At 35.1% G+C, this 26,954-nt stretch overlaps 1 protein-coding gene, 1 long non-coding RNA gene and 1 pseudogene across 3 annotated transcripts; 2 read left to right on the top strand and 1 right to left on the bottom strand.

Moving 5' to 3' along the window:
- Positions 1–334: 334 nt before the first annotated feature.
- On the top strand, positions 335–1,785 carry LOC140889182 (VAN3-binding protein-like; annotated as a pseudogene).
- Positions 1,786–4,659: 2,874 nt separating this feature from the next.
- On the bottom strand, positions 4,660–7,972 carry LOC140892456 (uncharacterized). Of its 2 annotated transcripts, none has more exons than XR_012152831.1 (4): positions 5,819–7,972; positions 5,417–5,617; positions 4,946–5,122; positions 4,660–4,788 (listed from the first exon to the last, which is right to left on the bottom strand). It is a non-coding gene; the product is annotated as an uncharacterized lncRNA (long non-coding RNA). The 2 variants fall into 2 exon arrangements; XR_012152832.1 differs by having other exon boundaries at positions 7,699–7,972.
- A 13,074-nt stretch (positions 7,973–21,046) lies between these two features.
- Positions 21,047–22,855, top strand: LOC140889181 (uncharacterized). Its single transcript, XM_073296890.1, has 3 exons — positions 21,047–21,770; positions 21,884–22,615; positions 22,785–22,855. The coding sequence occupies exons 1-3, from the start codon at positions 21,047–21,049 to the stop codon at positions 22,853–22,855; spliced, it is 1,527 nt and encodes a 508-aa protein (XP_073152991.1).
- The last annotated feature ends 4,099 nt before the right edge of the window (positions 22,856–26,954 follow it).

Genomic DNA, 26,954 nt, shown 5'->3' with positions numbered 1-26,954 from the left:
CCAGTACACGACTGCGTCTACTTTGTTCCAAGATTGGTGTCTCTATGAGCTCACCATCTTGAGGGGGCCTATTGAAATATATTCTATATCTTGGAATATATTCTATATTATCTTTTGTATATTTTGTAATTATATTTTTTCTTTTATCATTTAGGTCTTCTAGTTTATATAAACATTCTTGTATTCATTCTTGAGAATATATCAGAGAAATATTATTCCATCAGTTTCTACATAAACATGTGAGACCTAGTAAATATCAAACAAAAAGTAAATACTAAATTGTTAAAACAAATAAAGATAGATTCAGTTACGATAAGCAGGGAGGTTGAATTGAATGTTCATCGTAGCAGCAGCAACCCATGCAACCACTGCTGCGTCGTCCCGTGCTGAAAGAGATGAACAGATGGCGAAAACAGACATGGCTGTTGCATCAGCCGTCACGTTTGTGGCTGCACAATGTGTTGAAGCAGCTGAGTTGATGAGAGCCGAGTGGGAACGCTTCGCTTCAGTCATGAGCTCGGCTGTGAATGTTCGTTCGGCTGGTGATATCATGATCTTGACAGCTGCTGCAACTACATGTGACACACTTTCATGTTCCTTTGTAGAATTATGAGAATTCTTTTGTTGAAAGATTTATGGGAAATTTTGGAGCCATAACGACTTTGTTTTGGCAAAAAAAAAAATCGAGCACTGATCCTTTCAAGTAGGGGCACAATTTCTGGTAGTCACTAGAATGCACATTAAATGACAACATGATCTATTTTTCTAATTTATATAAACTTGGACCATTGTGTTTATGTTAGTTTGCTATTGATTTTGTAGCACTTCGCGGTGCTACCACATTGAAGGCAAGGGCGATGAAGGAAGTGTGGAACGTCGCCTCTGTGATCCCTATGGACAAGGGAATGAGAGTTACAAATGGTGGGAGTTCAAATGACAGTTTTAATGTGATCAAACTTGCTCCAGAAGAAAATTTCCTTGGAATCTGCAGTAGAGAATTGCTAGCCAAAGGTTGCGAACTTCTGAATAGAACGCACAAGGGTGACGTTCTATTCCTTTAAGTTTCAAGTTCGTAAACTAATCCTTATTCGCTAGAAGTTTCTATGATTAGCAAAGCAAAATAAATATGAAGTGGTCGAATTTAAGTGCCGAAAACTTGTTGTTCATCCTGATAATTAATTCGCAATATTGCTTGTCCCTCGTTGATTTTGTGTATAGCAGATACATTGCAAACCAGTAGCCATTTTAGTCCCGTCCATTAAAATTTTTCGACTACATCTTCTGCTAGAAGACAGTTCTATTTCCTCCGCTATTTTCAGGTGATCTTCATTGGAAAGTAGTCTGTATACATAAACAGAATGGTTCAGGTAAAATTTTGTTAGATATGATCGGTCCATTGAGCTTACTTTTGAGTCACTTGGGACACTTTTATATATCTTCTGATCCATAATCAGAATATCTTTCAAATTTGGCAGGTGATGCTCAAGATGAAGAGTAGACATGTTGTTGGGACCATTACTAAAAAGAAAAAGAGTGAGTTTATATCTCTTTTATTTGTTTTCTACAAATTTATATTTTTGTCTTTTCAATGATAATCATGAGCTTAGGATGGGTGGATTTTTCCAATATCGAGATCTGAGAAAGCAGTGTGAGATCTCAGTGGAAATTTTGAAAATGAAAAAAGTTGAAATCATTATCTTTTTGGGAGTTTCAGATGTAGTCTTGGAGGTGCTGAAAGACATCCCGCCCCATGGGCCGAAGATATTTCCGTTGAAAACCTTGTAATTTACTTTAGTTTACCCCGTGCAACCTAAGGATCGTTTCTATTTTTCTAAGAAATTAAAAACAAATAATTAAGTATAAACTAAAATAAAACTACTATTGATTCTTTCATAATTAATTGATATAGCTAACAGTACTTATTTTGAGCTTTTCAAATATTAATCAATTAACAATTGAGCACAATAGTTACATTAAAGAATTGAAAACATAATTTATTAAGAAATTATATTGTACTTAAAAATTTTAAATAAATTTCAAATTAATACAATGAAAACATTCCTTGTACATTCACGACAATGAATTTAAAAAAAAAAACTCAAAAAATTAGTAAGAATGTTTTACTTCAGTCTAATATAAGTTATTATCTTACTAATGATATTGCAAATAAAATGATTTTTTTTTGTTTTGTTTTTAAACTACATCTACTATCAAATCAAAAATTTAAAATCTACTACTTTTTAAAATATTTACTCTCATAAATCCGAAAAACCAAACTTTTGAAGGTCTTACTATCTAATAACACATTTTTTCCCTAAATTTAATTTACTACTTTTATTTATAATTTTCATTTTGTAATAGTCATTTTAATTTAAACAATATAATAAATTAAAAAAATGTTAAAATTTTATTTAAACTTAAATAAAATCGAGAATATAAACACATTGAGATTTTTTTTTATTCAGTAATATCTTCAAAATTTTTGTGCTACTTTTAGTATTTTATGTCTAAACAAATATGAAGGATGAAAATATTTGAAATAAAACCATACAATTTTCTTGATACGTCCTGTGTCATAGTGAGAAAAAAAGTAAAGTTCAGTGTTGTACGTATGATCGTTTCTTTTTTTTTTTTTTTCCACGTAGGATCAACAATCAAACCTAATGTTTCTTACAAATTTCTTTGTTTACCATATGTGCGTTCTACTATATGCTTAGTAACATGTCTTTACAATATCATTATTTTTTTTAACATATAACATAATATTTTATATCAAATTTAAGACATTAATCAATATTTATATGAAAAAAAAAAAAAATTTAATAAAAGTTTTTATTTTTAAATGTATTAAAAATGTTATCATTGTATGAATTTAAAATTTATTAAAATTTTGAAAGTATAACATTTTAATTAACATATCTTAATAATTTATATTTTCATTTCTTTAACATTTGTGCTTAAATGTATTAATGTTGGCTAATACTTGAAAATCTCAAAGTATGTACTGTTAGCTATATCAATTAATTATGAATTAAAGAATCAATATTTGTTTTATTTTAGTTAATACTTAATTATTTGTTATACAAAAAAAAAATATTAAAGTATAACATAAGACCTATACAAAAAATCAGTAGTTCTTATTTAAAAAATAAAATAAAAATCAGTAGTTCTTAATTGGGCCTGCACAAAAAAAACATAAAAATACATTTTTATGGTATATTTAAAAGACCATCATCCATTCTGATTTCTCAATCTCATCCCTCATTGTTGTTGTTCAACCAAACCCTAACCAGCCGATTGAAGATTGTTGATGACCAGGTTCAGCCGATTGAAGATGGCCAAAAATTCTGTTGATGTCCGGGGGAACGAAGTTGGTTTCGTCCATCGCATTGTTTTTTTCGGGGTGAGTATTATTTATTTTCTGATCTAAGTTCTACTAATTGGTTCTCTTATGTAAGTGAGATGATATTGTTGCAGGGTCTTACCATGTTCTTCATGTCTTGCTGGTTCGCATGTGGCGCGCTTGATAAAAGAATGCAACAGAAAAAATAATTGCAGGCTTCTTCACATAACATCTAGTAGTGTGGTGTATGTTATGTATGAAATGTTTTATATTTTGGAACAAATTCAGACTCAGTTAAGACAAGAAATGTAGCAAAGTAAAGACGGATAGAATGAACAAAACTCATCAGGCAATAATTGGGATGTCTCGGGATTTCTATACCTCCTCCATCAGAACAGGAAGGCAGGTTGAGTGACTTGAATCTCTCCTAGCTCAAATTGAACTGAGGATGGACCCCTTTTATGCCTCTTTGCAACATTATCATTCTCAGCGTCAGGTGATTCATTCATGCATGTACTGTACTCTCTTCCGATTTCGTGAATGTGAAGCCTTGATATGCCTCCAGGCTGGATTTTTTCTATCCAACAGGTTTTTCCAAAAAAATGTATGGTTCCTCTCCATCTTTCAACTGTTTTTTTGCCTCGCCAAGCAACGGAATATTCATGCTATAGTTTTCAGCACTCGCCAAGCAATTGGTTGAAAGATTGTTATTACAATTGAGTCAATAAAATCCCTGACCAACATTTTGCTTGCAGGGCATCTACTCTAACATCTTTCAACTGTTTTTTTGCCTTGCCAAGCAACGGAATATTCATGCTATAGTTTTCAGCACTCGACCGAACTTTTGAAATCACACTCAGACCAATATTTTTACAACTTTCAGAAAGAATGGCCTGGAACTCCTGGATGACTTCATCCAAAACTGAGTGCCCAGATGAAACGATAAAAGCAGCATTGTTAGTGTAAGCATGATAATCATCTAATTGGTTGAACATATATGAGGCACCCCACATGAGTAGAGAGTCACTAGTGGTCCGGCCGAAAGCTTGCAAATTATTATCAAGTTTCAGATTTTTCTTTGCAAGGACTAGGGCTCTTTCTTCAACAGTACAAGATGAGTATAACCTGAAAACTTTCATCTGTTCAGCTTTTGAATCAAATGATATCTTCTATAGTGCTCTAATATCATTAGCAGGATTCCAGTCACTGTCATATAAGACAACGATATCCACAGCTAAAAGTTTGATGGTCGAAGAACAAGCACGGTTTTCCAGCAGAAAAGCAAATTGCCCAGTTTCCTTTTTATTGAATCGATTTACAACAGCTTGCCTCTTAGGGTGGCTCACCCCAGCATCAACACATTCATAAGTATTTGGACCATATTTTTGGCGCAAAAAATCATCCAATATATCTCCGATTGATGCCCCTCCAGAGCGCCGTATTAACTATTCAAATAGTAAATGAACTCAAGAGGAGCCATAGATCACGAAAATAGATATGTGAATCTGTCTAACACAACATCGCATGCACGAAGCTAGGAATACAAACAAGTGAACGAATAACACATGCCTATAATAAAAAAGTATCTCTCGCTTGATATACCTGATGAAGTATCAGTGTTTTTTACCCTCGAGTCATACACTCTGTGAGCATTACATCAAGAAGTTATAATTTTCCACTTGCTTTTATGCCGACGTCCAACACCTCTGCAGCAGGGAATTTCTCAGCAAGCATGCGTTCTTGTAAAGAGGAGTCCACAAGGTAAGGGTGATCACAACACTGTTAAGAAAAAATGTGAATCATATTGAAACTTAGTACTCGCAAAAAACATAGAGAATGGAAAAGTGCCATTTTCGTGGCATATAGATGAGACATTAGAGGTTGTTTATGCATTTCACACACACAAAATTTTAATAACTATTACATCAATCCAAAATTGGCAGCCACAGCTTGTCAATGATTTCCAACTGACATGAAATGCACTCTCATTCAGTACACGGCATGCCAAGCACTCATTTCAAAAACCAAATAGTTGCTGTAATTGTGTAATTGGAGAGAAATGTGCGATCAAACCTTTCGAACATTTAGAAAAATTTTTGGGAGGGCCCCAACAGAATCATTCCTCGAACAAGAGCGAAGAAAAATAGAGTTGAAAAGAAGGGTAGAACAATACAGCTCAAGTTGAAGGTTTGATATCTGAGAAGGAACCCAATACTCAAGGAACTTGGATGCTTCAGAAGTGATTTTGTTTGACACAGAAGGTGGCAGTCTCTCCTGTAATTTAACAAGATTTTCCTTTATGTCAAATTTCAGGCTTAGTTTCTAAAAAAAAAACCATGAGAATCAAGCCAAAAAAATATATAAAGGTATTCCAAAATTGTATCCTCACAAAAGAAATATCAAAAGAATTAAAATTGTGATAAATAAAATATTAAGATAGTAATAAGCAAAAAAAACTTTTTATGTGACTCAAACCTGAGATGCAACCGCAAGTTGTTGGAAACCAATGTCTGTCCAAGGGACTGATCGATTCACATGTTAGATACATAACTCAAACATTGGCTGATTAGTAAGCGTCATGGTTTGCTATCGCGGTCGCAAAGGCCGTTGAAGAGGCCGTTGTTCGAGTTCCAATGACATTTCACAGAACCGTGTTGAAAATCACGGATTCTTTAAAAGTCACTTCCTTAAATTAAAACTGATAAAGTTCTATAAATTTTGTTCAACAGACCACAATTTGATTTAAAAGTCCAACCACCTTGTGACATCACTGTGTCACATCCTTCTTTTATATATATAGGAAACGATAATATATTAATAGAATAGGTCAATTAAAAAAACTGGACCAGCGGTGAGCCGTGCACGCCTAACTTAGGCGCAAAAGAAGCTGCTAGTAAAAGATAAAACTCCAACTCCTGTACATATCTGACATCGAAAATTATTTAAACTATGTATTCTTCAAACTCCAACATGCAACTCTAAACTAGATCTTATCCCAAAATTCTTCAAGCAAGTCTTCTAAATCGTCAAAGATCTTCATGTTCTTTCCAACCACACCAACCGACATAAACAGTTAATAACCAAAATCCAAAAGATACTACCCCTCATCCCAACACCACTCCTAAAAATATCCGGCAGCGTCACATCCTTGTTTAGATAATCAATTGATGACTTTAGTATTCCTTCCTCGTTTTTCCATAAAAAATGAGCCATCAGACTCACTTTCCAAATAAAGCACTCAGTTATTAAAAAATATTTTTTACTCGGGATAAAAAAAACTGTGCCAACTGTATTTTGGCCATCCTCTTTTCGTTTTGAGTCTAACAGTTGAATCTCACTGCACTTTCTCGAAGGTACATCAAACTGTCCACATTTAACCAACTAAACTATCTAAAATTTCCTATTCTATCATTTACGATTTATTGATTATTGAGGACATACCAGCATTTTTCTTTATATGCTCACCTCTAATTCGGTCCACACTCATCCACCTTATCATTCTCTTTCAAATATTTAATAGAAAACTGGCCAAAGAACCAGCCCATAGAACTTTATTTTTAATTTTAGAGAATTTTACTGTCACGTAATACTCCCATTGATATAAAAAATTTATTTATTTTTAAATTAAACCATGATATATAAATTACAACAATCCAAGTGATTGCCCACCATCTAAAATAATTCTCCTTTCAATTTCCTACTGAATCAAAATTAGCAGCGCAAATATTCTTTTTCCTACATAGCTCGGCGCCTTTCTCCTACATGCACCTTGCTAAGTCCAACTCTTTATTGATACACCTATAATCTCATCGTTTAATACCATCCGATTCTCAAAGTAACACCACAAAATATAGACTTGTATATCCTTGGTTAACTCATCCAAATATTAACTCAATGAGATATGTAGTAAATGCAAAGCCTTGTTGTAGCCTAAAATTGATAAAAACATATTTCTTGCTTACTCTAGCAGTAATTATACCATTTGCTACTCCATTTATTACCTAAAAGATTATGAAAATTCAATTTAGATGAGACAGAGAGAATAAGTAAATAAGATATGTAGAGTATACAATGTCAGTAACCCCATCAATTCGTATTTCGTTCACAAGGCTCTATATATCACAGGTGGCAATATGGATCCTCCAAAAATTCCTATAGACAAAGATGTCATTTCAGGTGCTTTACAGATGATGATTTATTTGTTGTTCCAAGAGAAATAGTTGAGAATGTTGGATCTCGGATCTCTATCGTGCCCAAAACGCAGCGAAAGTTTAAATTTAATTTTGACGTTCAAAATTTTCTTGGACACTCGTATGGTTTAAATAAATGTACGTAGGATGTTTTAAAAATTTTACCTATCAATCTAAATAGATTTATGATGGCTCCAACTATTTCGAAACAATTTCGAAAATTGCTCTGGTTGTAAATCCCTACGAACAATCAACTGGATTTTTCCTTCTTTTTTCAAATCAGGTCCACGACCAGATTTCCTGTTCCTCTTCTAATTCGCACTTAAAAGAAGAAAAAATTTAACGAAGAGAAAAGAAGATAACTGGCCGAAGAGAGCAGAAAGTTGAAGTCGAAGAGAAAAGCAATAATCTCGCCCCCTTTTTTTTTTTTCTTCTGATAGCTTCTGCTATCTATATTGCCTCACCCCCAATCAATATGAAATATTGATTGGGGTTGAGTAAATGAGTTGTCTGGGAGACAACTCATTTACTACCCCTCCCCCCCTTTTTTTAAATTATAATAATATAATATATTATTATAAACATAAGGTCCCACGTCCATAAATATATATATATATTATATATATCCATATATATATATATCGTATATACATATATATATATATATATCTATATATATGCATTTATATATATATATATTGTGTGAGTCCTTAAATCTAAGTTCAACTCGGAAAAATTAATTAAACCCTTTTAATTAATTTTGCTCTCAAAATTTCTATAAGCCTTTATAAACCATTTATAAATTTTATCTATCGATCCAATCAAATTTGTTTAACATAAATTCAAATCTTTGAATTTATTATCTCAACGGGAACAGAAAAATCAGTACTTGTGTAACCCTCAATGATTCAGGGATACAACTAGCTATGGGTCCAGGCATACCCTTATTAGCCTCATTCTATGCATCAACTCCTTGATCATAAAATGTCAGAACTCATTTCTGATTTTTAACCCATTGAATCATGGTAAGAGCGTTAAGTAGCACCGCCCCATTGATTCCATAGGTATCACAGATAGTGCCTGTAAGAACCAGTCGATTATGGTTAACGTACAGTACAGTCCCTTCATCTCATATATCCCGATCGAAATTGCAACCATTGATTCATCGAGGGTTGCATGTGAATTTTGATAACGATGTGCTGTCTTTGAGAATACATAGTGGCATCGCATGTGTAACTTGGTAAACACTTTACTCTACTACAAATCTTACACTCTAGCCAGAGATTTCATGCACTATTATCTAATTTTATCACATAGGATATCCACACTCATAGGTGAGCGGTGAATCCCCGACTACAATGCTCTGACTCCTACATGTGTCGCAACTGTACCCAACCTCGCCACCTGATGACTCTCATGGAGTCGGTAAACGAGTCAAAGTAAAGTCCTAGCATGTAGAGCCTCAGTGTTGTTCCGGGTCGTAAGGACTAATGGTGTACAACCATAACCACGGACTTATCCACTCGATGAATGATAACCACTTGGGAAGTTCGAGGGAGGGTAGTTCAGTGAACTCATCGTATGAGCACCAATCTGTATGATTGAACATCTCTATGTCCATACCAATGAAACGTGGTACACATCATCACAGATTCTAGTCTCGAGCTCGAGCGATCCTTATCCTTATTTTGGACGGCCCAATCGACTAGAAACTTTATTTAAAATATACAGTAATTAATAATATGTGTTTCATGATTGTCATTATATGTACAACCTCATATCTTACTATAGTATATTCAAGGTCTTTATCTATGCAACTTGCATGGATATACAGATAAAGAAAATGCTAGATAAAAGATTAATTATATTAAAATAAAAATTGTTATTACACTTGAGTCAATAAAATCCCTTACCAACATTTGGCTTGCAGGGCATCTACTCTAACAATCTCCCACTTGCCCTAAATCCAACTACTTATTAGTTTTAATCCCATTGTTTCGCGATGCTTCTCAAACAATGGTCCTGGCAAGGGCTTTGTTAGTGGATCAGCAACATTATCTATAGGCAACTCTCTCGATTGATATGTCTCCTCTTCCCACAATCTCCCGAATGATGTGGAATTTCCTCAGTATGTGTTTGGATCGCTGATGAGACCTTGGTTCCTTTGCCTGAGCAATGGCACCAGTGTTGTCACAGTACACCGGGACTGGATCAACTCCATTTGGAATAACGCCCAACTCTTGGACAAAATTCCTCATCCAAACTGCCTCTTTGGCTGCAGCAGATGCTGCTATGTATTCGGCCTCAGTGGTGGAATCCGCAACTGTGTCTTGCTTGGAACTCTTCCAAGAGACAGCAGCACCATTAAGCATGAATACAAAACCAGAAGTCGATTTCGAATCATCCACGTCACATTGGAAGCTAGAATCAGTATAGCCTTCCAATTTTAATTTTCCACCCCATAAACCATGAACAAATTCTTAGTCCTTCTTAAGTACTTAAGAATATCTTTCACGGATTTCCAATGCAATGGACCAGGGTTAGCCTGATATCTGCTTGCAACACTCAGAGCATATGCTATATTAGGACACGTTGATATCATACCATACATGATACTACCAATTGTTGATGCATAGGGAACACGTGTCATCATCTCTATCTCTTCATTAGTCTTAGGGCACATTGATTTAGATAGAGTAACACCATGACACACTGGTAAGTATCCGCTCTTGGACTCTTCCATAGAGAATCTTTTAAGTATGGTATCAATATACGTGACTTGGGTGAGCCCCAACATCCTTTTCGATCTATCTCTATAGATTTGTATTCCCAATACATAGGATGCTTCACCCATGTATTTCATGGAGAATTTACTTGCTAACCATACTTTAGTTGATTGCAATAATCCTATATCATTCCCAATGAGGAGGATATCATCAACATAAAGTACTAGGAATGTCACTGCATTCCCACTAACTTTCTTGTACACACATGGTTCCTCAGGATTTTTAACAAAACCAAACTCTTTGATAGTGTTATCAAATCTGAGATTCCAACTCCTAGATGCCTGCTTGAGACCGTAGATCGATCTCTGAAGTTTGCATACCTTATGCTCACTTCCCACTGATGTGAAACCCTCAGGTTGAGACATATAGATTTCTTCTTTAATGTCTCCATTGAGGAATGCTGTTTTCACATCCATCTGCCATATTTCATAGTCATACCATGCAGCTATGGCTAGCAATATTCTAATTGACTTGAACATAGCGACTGGTGAAAAGGTTTCCTCATAGTCAACTCCTTGTCTTTGAGTATAACCTTTTGCCACTAGTCTTGCTTTGAAGGTCAATACCTTCCCATCCGCCCCAAGTTTTCTCTTGTAAATCCATTTGCATCCTATGGGAACAATTCCCTAAGGTGGATCTACCAAAGTCCATACTTGGTTCGAATACATGGAGTCCATTTCGGACTGCATAGCTTCAAGCCATTTAGATGATTCAGCATCAGATATTGCTTCTTTGAAGTTTCGTGGATCACATCCATCACTAGGCTCATCATGGCCTTGTTCATGAAGAAGCGTATATCTTGCAGGCGGTCTGATTATTCTTTCAGACCTTCTAGGTATGTGTGATTCAACTACTGGCTGTTGGAGATTGGGTTCAACTTCTACAGTCGTGGGTGTATCTCGAATTTTCTCGAGTTCTATCATTTTGCCTTTTCTATCTAATAGAAACTCCTTCTCCAAGAAGGTGGCATTTCTAGAAACAAACACATTTGTTTCTTTTGGATGATAGAAATAATATCCAACAGAGTTCTTTGGATATCCCACGAAGTAGCACAAAATGGATCTACTATCCAATTTGTCTTCTGCTGCCTGCTTCACGTAAGTAGGACATCCCCATATTCTCAGATAAGAATATTTGGGAACCTTTCCCATCCATATCTCATATGGTTTTTTATCCACTGCCTTTGTATGGACATTATTCAACAACATTGCCGCAGTTTCAAGCGCAAATCCCCAAAACGAACTAGGCAATTCAGTGAATCCCATCATAGATCGAACCATGTCCATCAAAGTTCGATTTCGACGTTCAGAAACACCATTCAATTGTGGTGTTCCTGGTGGAGTCCACTGTGAGAGAATTCCATTCTCTTTAAGATAGTCCAAAAATTCAGTACTCAAGTATTCTCCACCTCGATCAGATCGGAGTGTTTTAATACTTTTACCCAATTGTTTCTCTACTTCACATCTGAATTCTTTGAACTTTTTAAATGCTTCAGACTTGTATTTCATCAAATACACATACCCATACCTCGAAAAATCATCAGTAAAGGTAATGAAGTAGGACTGCCCATATTTAGTGCTAACATTTAGCGGGCCACATACGTCTGTGTGGATCAAATCCAAAAGACCATGTGCACGTTCAACATTCCCATTAAAGGGAGTCTTGGTCATTTTTCCTTTCAGACAAGATTCACAAGTAGGTAAAGAGTTTATATCTGACATGTCGAACATGCCCTCTCCCACTAAGTTGTGCATCCTTCTTTGAGAAATATGACCTAGTCTAGCGTGCCATATATGTGCAGGGTTTTGACTATCTTGTCTTCTTTTGTTTGTTGTTATTGTTTGGACATTGTTTAATGGAATATCTTTTAATTTTAAGTTATAGAGATAGTTTTGTAATTCACCAGTTCCAATCAAACATTCATTCTTATATATAGTACTGCAAACACCTTTTGCAAAAATACAAGAATAACCATCTCTATCAAGCATAAAAATAAAATAATGTTTTTAACCAAATCAGGAACATACAAAACATCTTTCAAAAGAAACTTAAAATCATTGTTTAATATTAAAATAATATCTCCTTTGGCCTTGGCAGCAACCCTTGCTCCATTTCCAAGTCTTAGAAAGGTCTCACCTTCTCTAAGTTTCTTGCTTCTTGTCATCACCTGCAAATCATTGCATAGATGAGAACCACATCCGGTATCCAATATCCAAGAAGAAGAATTCATTGAGATATTAATTTCAATGTAAAACATACCATGGCCAGAACGCTTCTGGGCAAGATATTCAGTGCAATTACACCTCCAATGTCCAGGCTTGTTGCAGTGGAAATAGACTTGTTCTGATTTATTTGGCCTTTTGAGCCCTTGAGCATGTTTCTTGTATGGCTTTTTATTAGGCTTGTTCTTAACTGCAGGAGCAGAACGCTTCTTTCCCTTGTTTTGGGCTTCCTTTTTTGTCCCAGACGACGAGCCCAAATGCAGAATAGGCTTTTCTTTCTTGATTGTGGCCTCATAATTAACAAGAATATTGACCAACTCTTCAAGGGTGGCCTATATCTTATTCATATTAAAATTAACCACAAATCCATCGAACGAGGAAGGTAAAGACAACAAGAGAATATCAGTCGAGAGCTCATGAGGCATAACCACATCGAGTCCCACTAATTTCTCAACTAATCCAATCATCCTAACACCATGCTCATGGACTGAAGCCCCTTCTCGCAAGCTTGTAGTCATGAGTTCTTTCACAGTTGCGTGTCTTTTTGATCGAGTTTGAACACCGTATAACTCTTTCAGATGAAAGTGAGTGTCAGCAGCATTCGCAGCATCCTCGAACCGCCTTTGCAGTTCATTCGACATAGAAGCCAGGATGTAGCTCTTAGCTTGGAGATCATGGTCCCACCATTTCTCAAGCTTGGCTAACTCAGTCTCACTGATGTTAGGAGCTGCTTCCTTCGATGGCTTCTTTTCAGGCACATACGCAATCCTCTCAGAGTTTAGAACAATCTTTAAATTTCTTAGCCAGTCTTGATAATTAGGTCCGGTTAGCTTGTTTTGTTCGAGAATAGCAGAAAGTGGATTGCGTGTCGACATCTTAAACATACTGAAATTGAAAACAGATAATCGTTACTAATTATTTTAAAATAATTATAAGATATAAAATATTGACTTTAATTTTATAAATTTCTCCCACTATTTTGATATTTTCACCACCCTCTAATGAAAACGGGAAATCGTATTTCCTTAGTGAGCACGTAGAGTCCAATCTAGACAACTATGATCCCGAATAATATCAGCCAATCATAATTTCTAAAAGGTAGAGCCCAATTGCATCCCCATGCAACCTCTACGTGTTTCGTCTCACTCTTGATAAGGACCCAATAATATGACGTCGTTTATCTTCGAGTGTCAAGCCGACCCATCAATGTTGAATCGTAATGGACGGTCGCCATGAGTTCCCTCAATAATATGAGCCGAAGTCATGGGAGTTCCACCCAATTCACATCACCTATGTCAGTGGAAGTCACAGCTTTTCGGCGTCCAGGTCTCCCCAATAATATGAGCCAGACACTGACCGCGGGTAGCGTTCATCATGCAACCACCGTTGATGGAAGACAAGAATAAATTAAACTCTTTTAATTTTTACTTTTATGTCTTGATATAAATTTTGAATCATATTCAAAATGAGGGATTTTAATTTTGAAATTGTTTCATCATTTTATTTAAAATCGTGTGCCATGATTCTGTATGTTTGCCGGATTCATGCAACTATATTATCGAATAATATACATACATGCATATTACTATATATCGCATATATCATAATATGACAATTAAATAAAGATGACCGATTGCCAATACTATTTGATTCATGCGAGCCAAACATGGATCAAGGTCCAAATCCTAGGTAAATGCAGGGATGCAAATGCAACTTATTACATAAGCTTCCAATATTTTACATGTCGTCATCTTGATCATCGTGCCCACCATCTTTCAATCTTGATCTCCCACTATTACAAATATTTACATTTGAATAGCCATGACACATAAGGGATACATATCAAGGGATGAGAACGAGCCATAAACCAGACTCACTTTAATTTTATCAAATAAAATTATACAAGTTGAGACATGAAAAATATCCTAACATAAACCTAGCACATTGGTCATGGCTCTCGATCATCCTTCATGCATATAATATCACATATTATATAACTCATCAATTTCATGTATCTTGTAATTTTATCACTAACCGCCATAATTATTAAATGAATTAACAAATTAAATAAAATCCTTTATTTAATTTCTAATTAATTCAATAATAATTGATTTTCTTGTAAAACCCTTTTACTATAAATAATAAAAATCACATTCTAATTATTTATTTTATAAAAAAATATTTTATAAAATCGCATCAGATTCGAAACTCTTTTCGAAAAATATGTATATGTGTAAGGCTGCCCGAAACATTTTCAGACTCATTCTTACACCTACTGACCAAACACTGCCCGAATAATTCGGACAGTCAGCAATTGGGCAATTGCCCAATTGCTGTTTCGGCAATCATGCTTTGCATTAAATGCAAAGCATGATTACTATTATTATTTTATTATATATGTATTTATCTATATATGTTTATATATACATATCATAATGCATATATATACACATATCAATATATAATAATATATATAATAACAAAGTATATATATCGTAATAAATATATACACATATCTATACATATATAAGATAATAATAATATATATCCATATATATATTATTATAATATATATCTATGTACGTACATATATATATCGTAATATATATATACATACATATATCTATATATTTTATAATATATATCTATAGAGTTCTTTTATGGTGCCCAACTCTATATGCCCAACTCCATGCCCACCATGTACAATATGTGATAAGTCAACTCATCAATTGTGTTGGTCAACTCACATATTGTACATGGTGGGCATGGAGTTGGGCATATGAGTTGGGCACCATAAAAGAACTCTATATCTATATACGTACATATATATATATCGTAATATATATATACATACATATATCTATATATATATATATTAAATTATATAAAAATAAATTTTATGGCGTAGCGATTTTGAAATATTTTCTTATGCGGTTAGAAATTAAAAATACTCAACATGAAATAAACCATACGATATAGAGAACTTGGCTCTGATATCACTGTTGCATCTCGGATATCTATCGTGCTCAAAATGCAGCGGAAGTTTAAATTTAATTTTGACGTTCAAAATTTTCTTGGACACTCGTATGGTTTAAATAAATATACGTAGGATGTTTCAAAAATTTTACCTATCAATCTAAATAGATTGATGATGGCTCCTACTATTTCGAAACAATTTCGAAAATAGCTCTTGTTGTAAGTCCCTACGAACAATCAACTGGATTTTTCCTCCTTTCTTCAAATTAGGTCCACGATCGAATTTCATGTTCCTCTTCTAATTCGCACTTAAAAAAAGAAGAAATTTAACGAAGAGAAAAGAAGATGACTGGCCGAAGAGAGCAGAAAGTTGAAGTCGAAGAGAAAAGAAGTAGTCTCGCCTTTTTTTTTCTTCTGATAGCTTCTGCTATCTATACCTTTATTTTTTTTTTTTATAAAAAATTATAATAATATAATACATTATTATAAACAAAAGGTCCAACGTTCATTAATATATATATATATATTATATATCCATATATATATATATTCGTATATATATATATATATATCTATATATATGCATTTATATATATATATTGTGTGAGTCCTTAAATCCAAGTCCAACTCGGAAAAATTAATTAAACCCTTTTAATTAATTTTTCTCTCAAAATTTCTATAAGCCTTTATAAACCATTTATAAAGTTTATCTATCGATCTAGTCAAATTTGTTTAACATAAATTCAACACTTTGAATTTATTATCTCAACGGGAACAGGGAAACCAGTACTTGTGTAACCCTCAATGGTTCAGGGATACAACTAGCTGTGGGTCCAGGCTTACCCTTATTAGCCTCATTCTATGCATCAACTCCTTGATCATAAAATGTCAAAACTCATTTTTGATTTTTAACCCATTGAATCATGGTAAGAGCGTTAAGTAGCACCGCCCCATGATTTCCTAGATATCACTGATAGTGCCTGCAAGAACCAGTCGATTATGGTTAACGTACAGTACAGTCCCTTAATCTCATATATCCCGATCGAAACTGCAAACATTGGTTCATCGAGGGTTGCATGTGAATTTCGATAACGATGTACTGTCTTTGAGAATACATAGTGACATCGCATGTGTAACTTGGTAAACACTTTACTCTACTACACATCTTACACTCTGGCCAGAGATTCCATGCACTATTATCTCATTTTATCACATAGGATATCCACACCCATAGGTGAGCGGTGAATCCCCGACTACAATGCACTGGCTCCTACATATCGCAACTGTACCCAAACTCGCCACCTGATGATCCTCATGGAGTCGGTAAACGAGTCAAAATAAAGTCCTAGCATGTAGAGCCTCAGTGTTGTTCCGGGTCGTAAGGACTAATGGTGTACAACCATAACCACGGACTTATCCATTCGATGAATGATAACTACTTGGGAAGTCCGAGGGAGGGTAGTTCAGTGAACTCATCGTATGAGCACCAATCTGTATGATTGAACATCTCTGAGTCCATACCGATGAAACGTGGTACACATCATCACAGATTCTAGTCTCGAGCTCGAGCGATCCTTATCCTTATTTTGGACGGCCCAATCGACTAGGAACTTTATTTAGAATATACAGTAATTAATAATATGTGTTTCATGATTGCCATCATATGTACTACCTCATATCTTACTATAGTATATTCAGGTCTTTATCTATGCAACTTGCATGGGTATATAGATAAAGAAAATGCCAGATAAAAGATTAATTATATTAAAATAAAAATTGTTATTATACTTGAGTCAATAAAATCCCTGACCAACATTTGGCTTGCAGGACATGTACTTTAACAGAGAAAACAAATCTTGTTCCTTTTTTACACCTTGGAATAGAAGTTTTTGGCATTTAAACAATATGAATAATGGTGACCAAAATAGTGAATTTGGACAGGCCAACAAAGCATATAAAATATAAACTTGAAAAAAAAATATATATCTTCATTACAGGTGAACTGATTAAAGGGCTTAATAAATAATAAGCTGTACATGCTATTTAAATCGTACGTAGCACATGAAAGACCGACCTCACGAGTAGACAAGCTGCAGCCTATGTCCTCGGTTACCACATCATTACAAGCAAGAGCACTGTTCCTGGTTTTGGGAATCGTGATTGACCCTGCAAGAAAAATCATATACTATTCAATTAAAGAAAGATGGAATTCTTGCCCTCCTTGTATTGTCATTTTTTTTAGGGTGTGAGGTTGCACGAAGGAAATGCAATCTTGTAAATTTTGACATGACAAAATAAACTAAAGTAGTACATGTCAATGTAAGTTGAAACCAAACAAGCAAAAAAAAAACAGTGTCCCTCAAAACTAGAGTTAGAAGTAACAAAACATCACTAACATGATCCAAGAACTACTTAAAATAAGGACCATCCTCTATGAATTGTGTTGCATTAGCAAGTGGAGACATCATGAAAAAATATATAAAAGCATCTCAACAACCTTAAATTTATATTGTAAAATATATAAAAAAATAAACTACTATAGTTTTTTGTTTCCACTGTGACCAAGAGAAGTCCCAGAAAATAATAGATTTGTACTATCTTTTCCATTTCCAAACCAAAACAATTCTTCATTTGAAGACCTAAGGTTATGGATCCCATCCAGAAATCAAGATAAACTGGAGAATGAACCAAGTCAACATTAATCGAGGGCAATCCATTCGCACTTCTAGGCCCGAGATAAAAGATGGTTAATCTGGTACTGCAATAGTTTCCTTTAACTAGAGAACTTTTAGAAGTCCTCTACAACATAAACGGCAAGGTTCATACATAAAAATGCATGAATGGTCCTTTCGCAAGAGGCAACTATTATCAACAAACATTCAATGGCATCTGTCACAGGTCATAGCACCTGACAAAGCATTCCTAATGTTTTGTTGCAGTTCAAAACGGGTTTTTTTTTTAAACCTTGGTCAACCTTTTTTTGCAAGAGAATGACCTCTTCAAGTGAAATACACTTGTGGAGGTCATTTTCTTTTTTAAAAAAAATTTCCATTCAAAACTCTCGAGGAAGGATCCATAAAAGTGCTTAATAAATGGCCACCAAGCAAGTGAATATTACAAGTAACATAACTCTTCACATTTATCAGAAAACCATGAGACTGAAATTGAAGTGGCAAGTCTTAAGCATAAGTAAAACTTAGCAAGCTGCTTTTCAAATTATCTTTATCGCGGTCGATATTTGCTAACACACTCAATTGAAAACAACCCCTATTCGCCACCCCAAAGAAAAAGAAACAGAAAAAATATTATTTTGGCGTGGCATTCAACAAAGGCCAAGCAGCTTTATTGATTTCACGAGTCATGAAGTTACATGTCAGTTCTCTGTCACTTGTATTCCGTCCCATTTGCAAAGGTGCATGCCTGGTGGTCTTTTAATGACTGAGAATCAATTAATTAAATGTAAAAAATTTATAACGAACAATCTGTCCTGATCTTGTTTGTTAGATTATAAACAATCAATGTAGCACATACAAAAGCAAAGATGGAACATGCTTGTCACATGTCAATATTCATTAAACTTCTCAAACATGCAAAACGAGTAAAGTTAGGCTTACTATCCAGAATCCCAGATTGTATATGGAAACATACCTTTTTATTTTGGAGCATAGAACACAAGTCCTCATGAGACCTTGATTCTCACACATCATCGATGATGATGGAATACTCTCTACAACTGCCAGTAAAAAAGTTTTACTGCCTCTAAAAACTGTAAACTCAGAATGTGTATCTATCGTCCATCATAACTTTTGGGCCCATAAATTGTTCACCACTTTCCGAATTCATGGAAACAACCTGTGTTGAGGAGCATCTATGCTAATAGGCAGAAGATTTCCTGGTAGTTTTTCAGAAACACTGGAACTTTTATTGCAATCTTTTACACCATTTCTATCTGGGTCGTCAGCACAAACATAAGATGATCTATATTAGGTCCGTCCAGCGCCCCATCAACACCTACATGAGATAGAAGTTAGAACAAAAGATGTCTATGCCATCATTAAAACTTAGTGTATTAAGGATATCATGTGTCATTAGTTCTCCAATCTAACTCCAGTTAGTTACCATAGTTAGAAACAGCATGCACGTTTGGAAGGGGAGAAAAAGGAAAGTATTAACACATGATATCACAAATTCGTATGATAACCAAAGATAGTAAAGACGATGGATACAACTGGATTAAAGATAAGGTGAGACAATTTTCCACTACTAGAAGTATCAATGAGAGAGAAAGTGGCTCTCACGTTCAGAATTATTTACCTACAACCATTTCCATAACACGCTGTCTTTTGAATAACCCCTTGAAAGTACGGGCATTCATTTTATTTCCATTCATGAAATGAGAATCCACGTCAAGTTTAGCTCTCTTAGACTCCATCATCGCCTGTTCGCAGTTCTCTTTCTCCCTCTGACCTAAGAGCACTGGTTCTTTTGCAGATTGCTCGGAACCAGAAGAACTTGATGATGCATTTTTATTAGTCCTATCAGACATTCTCATAGGACTCAGTGTACACTGTTTTTCAGGTCCTTCAGATTTTCTTTTCACTGGAGCTGTCGAAGGTGGTGTCTCCTTCTGAAGGTGTTGCTCCTACTATTTCCTCTCCTGTCTCTATCTACTGCGACAATGTCGGCGCCACTTATCTCTGCGCCAATCCAGTTTTTCACTTTCGCATGAAACACATTGCTTTGGATTATCACTTTATTCGTGAGCTTTGTTCAAAGTCGCAAAATTCGTGTTTCACATGTCTCCCCTGCTGATCAATTAGCTGATGCTTTGACGAAGTCGTTACCTGACCCTCGTCTTCGTCTTTTGTGTTTCAAGATTGGTGTCTCTCCAAATCCACCATCTTCAGGGGCATATTGGAATATATCTTTACATATATTGTGCATATCTTTGTATATTTGTTTATATTTGTTTTCTTTTATCATTATCGCTTTAGGTTGTATATAAATATATGATGTATCATTCATTGGTGAAATATATCAGAATATATTTTCTCATACGCACCTATGTTATCTTTTCTTTTTTGAGGGAAAAAAAAATTACATATGTTTTTTTTCTCTTTATTTTTTAAACTATTAATCGTCAATCTAAATATTTTGAGAAATGGATTTGAGATGACTCAAGACAATGATAATCAATTTGTTTGATAAGAGGTATATATATAAAACAATGTTTAGGAACATGATTCATATATTTTGACAACATTTGTAAAAGTGAAAGGTTTCAGAATATTAATTTTAATTGTGATACACTCAACCACACAACTTTCCCATATACCTTGCTTGATCTGGTTCCATGTTTGATTATTTTAATTTGTCGTCCGACCTCTTCCTTATAAATATTAAAACAATATTGCATGTCACATTCATTGATCGATGATCCATTAATATTATTTCATTTCTCGATATATTCCGAATCACAATATTTGTTTGTAGAGCCTCGACACTACCATTAAAAAAAAGGATTGTACGATGTCCTCACACGTTGATGCAACACTCAAAAGAAATCTGGAATCACTTCAACATTTTAGCCATGATCATCCACTGATATATGTTGAAGAAGGAAATCCCAAGGCGTATTGCAGCGCGTGTGGCGTGGCATTAATATCGAGTCCTTCTTACACATGTAGCCAAGGTTGCAATTTTTTTCTGCACATACCTTGTACAGAATTGCTCCAATCAACAAAACTTGAATTTGGCGGTCATCGCTATGATCTTAGTTTACTAGTAAAGCCGCCTCACGACGATTGCAAATGTGAGAAATGTAGGAACTCATGTAAGAACTTTACTTACAAATGTTCTACATTAGACACACCATATTCTTACCCTGATCACTTTTATCTCCATTGCCAATGTGCTTTCCCTTTGGAGATAAACATAAAACACATTAGTCACCATGAGCACGCATTGACGGCAATGTGTAAGGAAGCATCATTGGTATGTAATGCATGTGGGAAGAGACAAGATGGGATATTTTTCTCTTGTCAAAAGTGTAGTTTTTGTATTCATCAGGATTGTTGCTCACTACCTACCATTATACATATCAAGCATCATCTTCACCCTCTCTTTATCCTATATTCTCTTCGTAGTTTCAAATTGTGGTACGAAATGAAGTGCATATTTTGTAGAGATGAGGTATCATTGACCCTTGGTGCTTATGTTTGTGGATGGTGTAGCAGTGTAGCTCATTTACATTGTGCAGCATCAGCGGTGGAGAACACAGTTAAAGACTAGTTTTGTCGATGATCGCATTGTCCCTGCTTTGGCTAGATGTTACTTAGTTAATTTTAATCTCACATACTTTTACAGATATAGTTCAAGAATCCGTTCATCTTTCAAGTATGCCTGATACGTTTTCAAATTTGATAACACGTGCAATACTCGAGAACAGAGAGGATGATGCAGTTGAAGATGTAAAATCGAAGATTGAGAAATACCACACTGACGACCATTCTTCTTGGACCCTTCATCACCTAGAGAGTGATGGTATTCAATTAGAATGCAATGCATGCATTCTACCCATAATCTCATCTCATCCTTCTTACTATAGTTGCCCCCAACCTCAATGTTTTTTTCTCCTCCATGAATCTTGTGCAAATCTACCCCCTGTCATCAAGAATTTTTACCGGAAGAAACCAGTTCGTCTTTTCTCCAAATCAAGTTACTTTTGTTCTGTATTTTCGTGTGATAGATCATGTCTTAAATACTGCAATGGATTTGGGTTCGAAGACTGGGTTAGCATAGATGTTCAATGTGCCACTTCTCCGAACACCGTCAAGCATGAATCACACAGCCAACACCTTCTTACGTTGTCAACGTATACTAGTAACTTTTGTTGTTGTGATCGTGATTTCTATGATAATACCTCTTACTCTTGTGGAATTTGTGATCACCATATTCATCCCAACTGTGCCTTTTTACCGAAAATGGTTGAGCACAAATTCGATGAACATCCTCTTGACCTCATTTTCGACCTCACGGTTCAAATCCCACAAGAGAAAAAAAAAGAAGAAGAAGAAGAAAAAGAGAACCACTACCTATGTGAGTTGAAGAAAACATCAATTCAAAGTTGTGGTTTTATTATTGTGGCAAGTGTGATCAATCATTTCATATTAATTGCATTCCTTCAACTGGTAAGCTATCCAAGATCAAGTTTGGATGCAATGTTGATCTACCAAGGCATGTTCATGATCATCCGGTGACTCTGCAGACCCGTATGCTTACTATGGGAAGCCAAAGGTGTGGGCATTGCAAAGATATGATTCAAGGTTTCGTAGATGATATGGCTTTTCATTGCTCAAATTGTGACTTTTGGATCCATTTTGAATGCGCAAAACAATGTTTTTATTAAAACTCAGTATACCCCAAACCAAACTTTGAGAAGTTTACCATCACTTTTTTGAATCGGTTCGGAATTGAATTGACTCGTGCATCAATGTTGAATGAGATCACTAGGTTGTTTGAAAGCAGATATTGAACCATTTTCCTGTTGAATCCCAATTACCAATAATATACGATGTATTATATTCCATTTTTTTTATTACGTACCTAGCTTGTTTCATAAAGAACATCTTTATGTGCATATTGGTTGCAAAAAAAAACAAAATAATAATAATAATAATAATAATAATAATAACAAAATTTATTCCATTTTTGTCGTAATCCGTTTCCTTTCGGCTTTGAATTTGGAGTCCATTAGATATCCTACAAAATTAAGACTTGGTCCGGTAATTAGACAGAAATTAGATGTAAAACACTATTCAATTAATGTAAAGTTGTGTTGCTTGTAAGGTTTGGACAGTATGAAATCACAGAAATACCAGAAAACTTTTCGAGTGTGTGTTATCTTTCAGTGTTGTCAACACTTCACGATAACACTACGCAACATAATAATTAACTAACAGTAAAAGTAAATAACACAAAAATAATTATGCACAAGTACTAAGTACTTGTACAATGCCTCATGGCGAAATAATCACTAGAAAATCAAATCAGTTTACAAAAACCAACTAGTGATTGTTTTACGAAAAACTACTTTTCTCAACATATTGAGAAAATAAATGACTTCCTAAAAACTAGTAAGAACTAGAATAAAACATCAATAGGAAGTTCTAAGCCAAAACAAACGAAAAACCAAAGAAACACTTTCTGAACAACACTTCACTCGTGTGTTCTTCAGTTTTTCCAACACTACTCGGCAACACAACGTAGCAGTAGTATTTCTTCAAAAATTCTTCAATGATTGATCTTCAACACTCTAGAATTTCTGCAGTAATTTCTCTATGTATTTTGCTCTCTACGTTTCACTCTCTTATCTCTTGATTGTCTTTCAATTGGTCCAAGCACTCCTATAAATAGATCTTTAATATATTTTCATAAATATGAACCTACAAAGCATGAAAACAATATATCATCAGAATCAAATATTTCGAATCAAGATATAACTGATATTACCAATTTTAACACTTGTTCTAAGAAAGGCAAAACTATAAATATAAAAATTGAATGCAATAAGTAAATAATTTAAAAGACATGTGCACAACATGTTCTTTCAAACTCTCCCTTTTTGCCTTTCTGGACAAAACACACACACAAGTGCAAATGACTCCTCCTATCTTATGCAACTAAAGCTCCCCCTGAATTTAATCATCTCAGAACACAGTGTCGTGCGGTCGTGTTGGCAACACCAACTCTCAACACTTACTAGATCAGAGTAACAAATAGTTTAATATCATATCAGAGAGTAATAAGGAGCACAACCTAATCAACTCAGAAATATATTTCGAACTTAGAGCAAAATAACAAAAATAAAAGATAAGGATAAGAAAAAAAAATCCTAAAACCATTTACGATCAACCACATCTAATCATCTGCCTCTTCAGCTTGCTCAGCACTTGATTCTACTTCCCCTTTTTGTCCAGAGGGCCCTGGTAATCCCAGTTTAGTCCTGTACTCAGCCATTAAGGCTTCATAGTACTCGAGATCAGCTTTGGCTTGTGCAATTTTTAGTTCAGCATGAGCCATTTGAGCACGAATTGCAGTAGAATTCAACATAATCACAGCAGTGTTATGAATAGACATAGGTGGACCAGACTCACTGTTGGCGACACTGGGTACAACACCAGTCCATGGTAGATCAATCTTTTTATTTCCTTTCAGCAAACTAGGTGCGATCTTGATAAGCTCATCTCCTTCAATCAATTCTTCATCATCCTCTTTCATGAAGCCTTGAGATTCCAGCATACCATAGATCAACGAAGGAAACGGAAACTTAGTTGCTTTCCAACCACCTTTTCGAAAGGTCATAATATTTTCAAACACCAAATTTCTAAAGTCCAAAGGAGCTTGAGTTCCAATGGCAAACAGCGCAAGAGCTTGTGGCTTAGTTACCACTGTTGTATTGGTAGATGACGTCCAATTCTTGATTGCAATTTTGTGAAGCACAGAAAAGAAAGAAGTAAGCTTTGCAGCTGACAACCTGTCTGGGTGCAGTGGAAATTTTTGAATCCCTCCAGTGATCACCTTAGTGACTTGATCAATATCCTCAGTAACTGCATCGTCATCGATGTCAGGAGTATAGTAGTGCTCATTGATCAAAACAGGAGTAAAATCATACACCTTTCCTCGGATGTACACTCTTCCAAACTTAAATGATTCTTCATCTCCAGTCTTCATGTTCAGATTGCAGTAAAATTCTAACACAGCTCTTCTTGAAAATGGTCCGGCAGTGGTGACAGTAGAAAATAAATTCCGCTGTTTCAAGAAAGTCACCAAGTTCTGCTTTTCGAAGGACACTTCATCAATATTTCTTTCTTTCCAACAGTCTTTTCCAGACAGAGCTTCCCATTCATCAGCAGATTCCTTTGAATAAAAATGAATATTGTATGCCTTAGCAGGATCAATATCAGAGTCAGAATCAGCAGCAGTGTTGTCATCAGTGTTGGCAACACTGTCATCAGCAACTTGTTTCTCAGAACTTCCAGAACCATCAGAAGCAGCATCCTCATAGTCTTCTTCCTCAGAACTCGAAGAAGATGAACTATCAGACTCCTGAGGCCGGTTATTCTCAAACTCTTACAATATTTCAGCATCTGGTTCATCACCATCAGATGGAACTTGTGAAGGTACAACTGGTTTAGCCTTGGTTTTCCGAATATTCGCCATGAAAGTGGCCAGTGAAATTTCCTCATCAATAGACACTGGAGTCTCTGTGGTTGTCTTTGTGGTATCATCAGCAACAGCAGCACTAGATGACTCTTTCTCAGTAGAAGTCACATCAGTAGAAATTTCATCAAAAGAATCATCACCACTAGATGAATCTCCTTTATTTGATTTGGCCTTTTCAGCAACAGAGGTTTTTGTCCTAGCAACCACCTCAAAATTCTGATCCGCAGAATCATCTCCAGTTGAGAAATTTGGATCATCCAAAATAGGACGTGAAGTCTCCCCCTTACCACGAAATCTCTTATTGGTAGTGAAATCGGGGTTGAAGCCCGCTTGGCGCTTTGACCTTCTCGCTATTGGCTGTGTTGGGAACACACGATTCAACACTGAGAAATCAGGAGGATTCTCAAGGTCGATTTCATTCCCGGGTTCTCCTGGAGCAATTTTTTCCAACGGTGTAGGTTGAATGGCAACAGGTACAATCGAGAGAATAGGATCAGAAGATAGCTCCGAAGGCTTGCCTTCCTCTTGATAACCCATGTTCGATCGTATATCATGCGAATCGAAAGCTTTGCCTGCCATTATCCAAAAATTTAGAAATTAAGGGTTTCAGAGAATTTTTGCAGAGAGAGTTAGAAAAGATTGAAGACGATAAGATCAATTTCTACAGTGCTTAGAAATATATAGGGATAAGGGGTTCAAACGATAAAAAAAATCAAAAGCCCCTATCTCTCATATCAGACTAAGAATCTCCCCCTAACGGTAACAAATCTTCAACAGGTAAAAAATCTCTCTAATTAAGGAAATTAAATTTGATTAATTAATGATACTCTGAAAAACTCTCACTTAAGAATATATCAATATTTCCCAAAAATAAATAACTCCACATCGAGTTTTAATGCCACTGAAACATATTCAATCTCAACCAATTCAATTTTCAGCAAGTTGGGCAATTTTTCCAATTTTTGTCCGTCTTTGAACTTTTAACCCTGAGCACGATATGATCACAATAAATGCAAAATGCATGACCTAATTTATGCATTAAAATATAATGTAATGATATTAGATAAAAAACGATGCATGCAAAGTGTGTGCAGAACGTGTTAAGCACCAGTATTGGCAACACTTCCCAACAACACTGTAGTCTTCAAAATAATTTTGAATTTTGTCACACTTCCAAAGCCATGTTTTTCTTTTTTTTATATTGATTCAGAAG

Source organism: Henckelia pumila, chromosome 3 (genome assembly GCF_033568475.1).
Source record: "Henckelia pumila isolate YLH828 chromosome 3, ASM3356847v2, whole genome shotgun sequence".
NCBI lineage: Eukaryota > Viridiplantae > Streptophyta > Magnoliopsida > Lamiales > Gesneriaceae > Henckelia > Henckelia pumila.
The sequence above is the reverse complement of the archived record's forward strand: the minus strand, read 5'-3'. Positions and strand labels throughout refer to the sequence as shown.

Coding starts and splice junctions, on each gene's coding strand:
- LOC140889181 (XM_073296890.1), top strand. CDS start 21,047: ATGTCCTCACACGTTGATGCAACACTCAAAAGAAATCTGGAATCACTT. Junction 21,771..21,883: donor CAGTGTAGCTCATTTACATT/GTGCAGCATCAG, acceptor ATACTTTTACAG/ATATAGTTCAAGAATCCGTT. Junction 22,616..22,784: donor AAAAGAGAACCACTACCTAT/GTGAGTTGAAGA, acceptor GTGACTCTGCAG/ACCCGTATGCTTACTATGGG.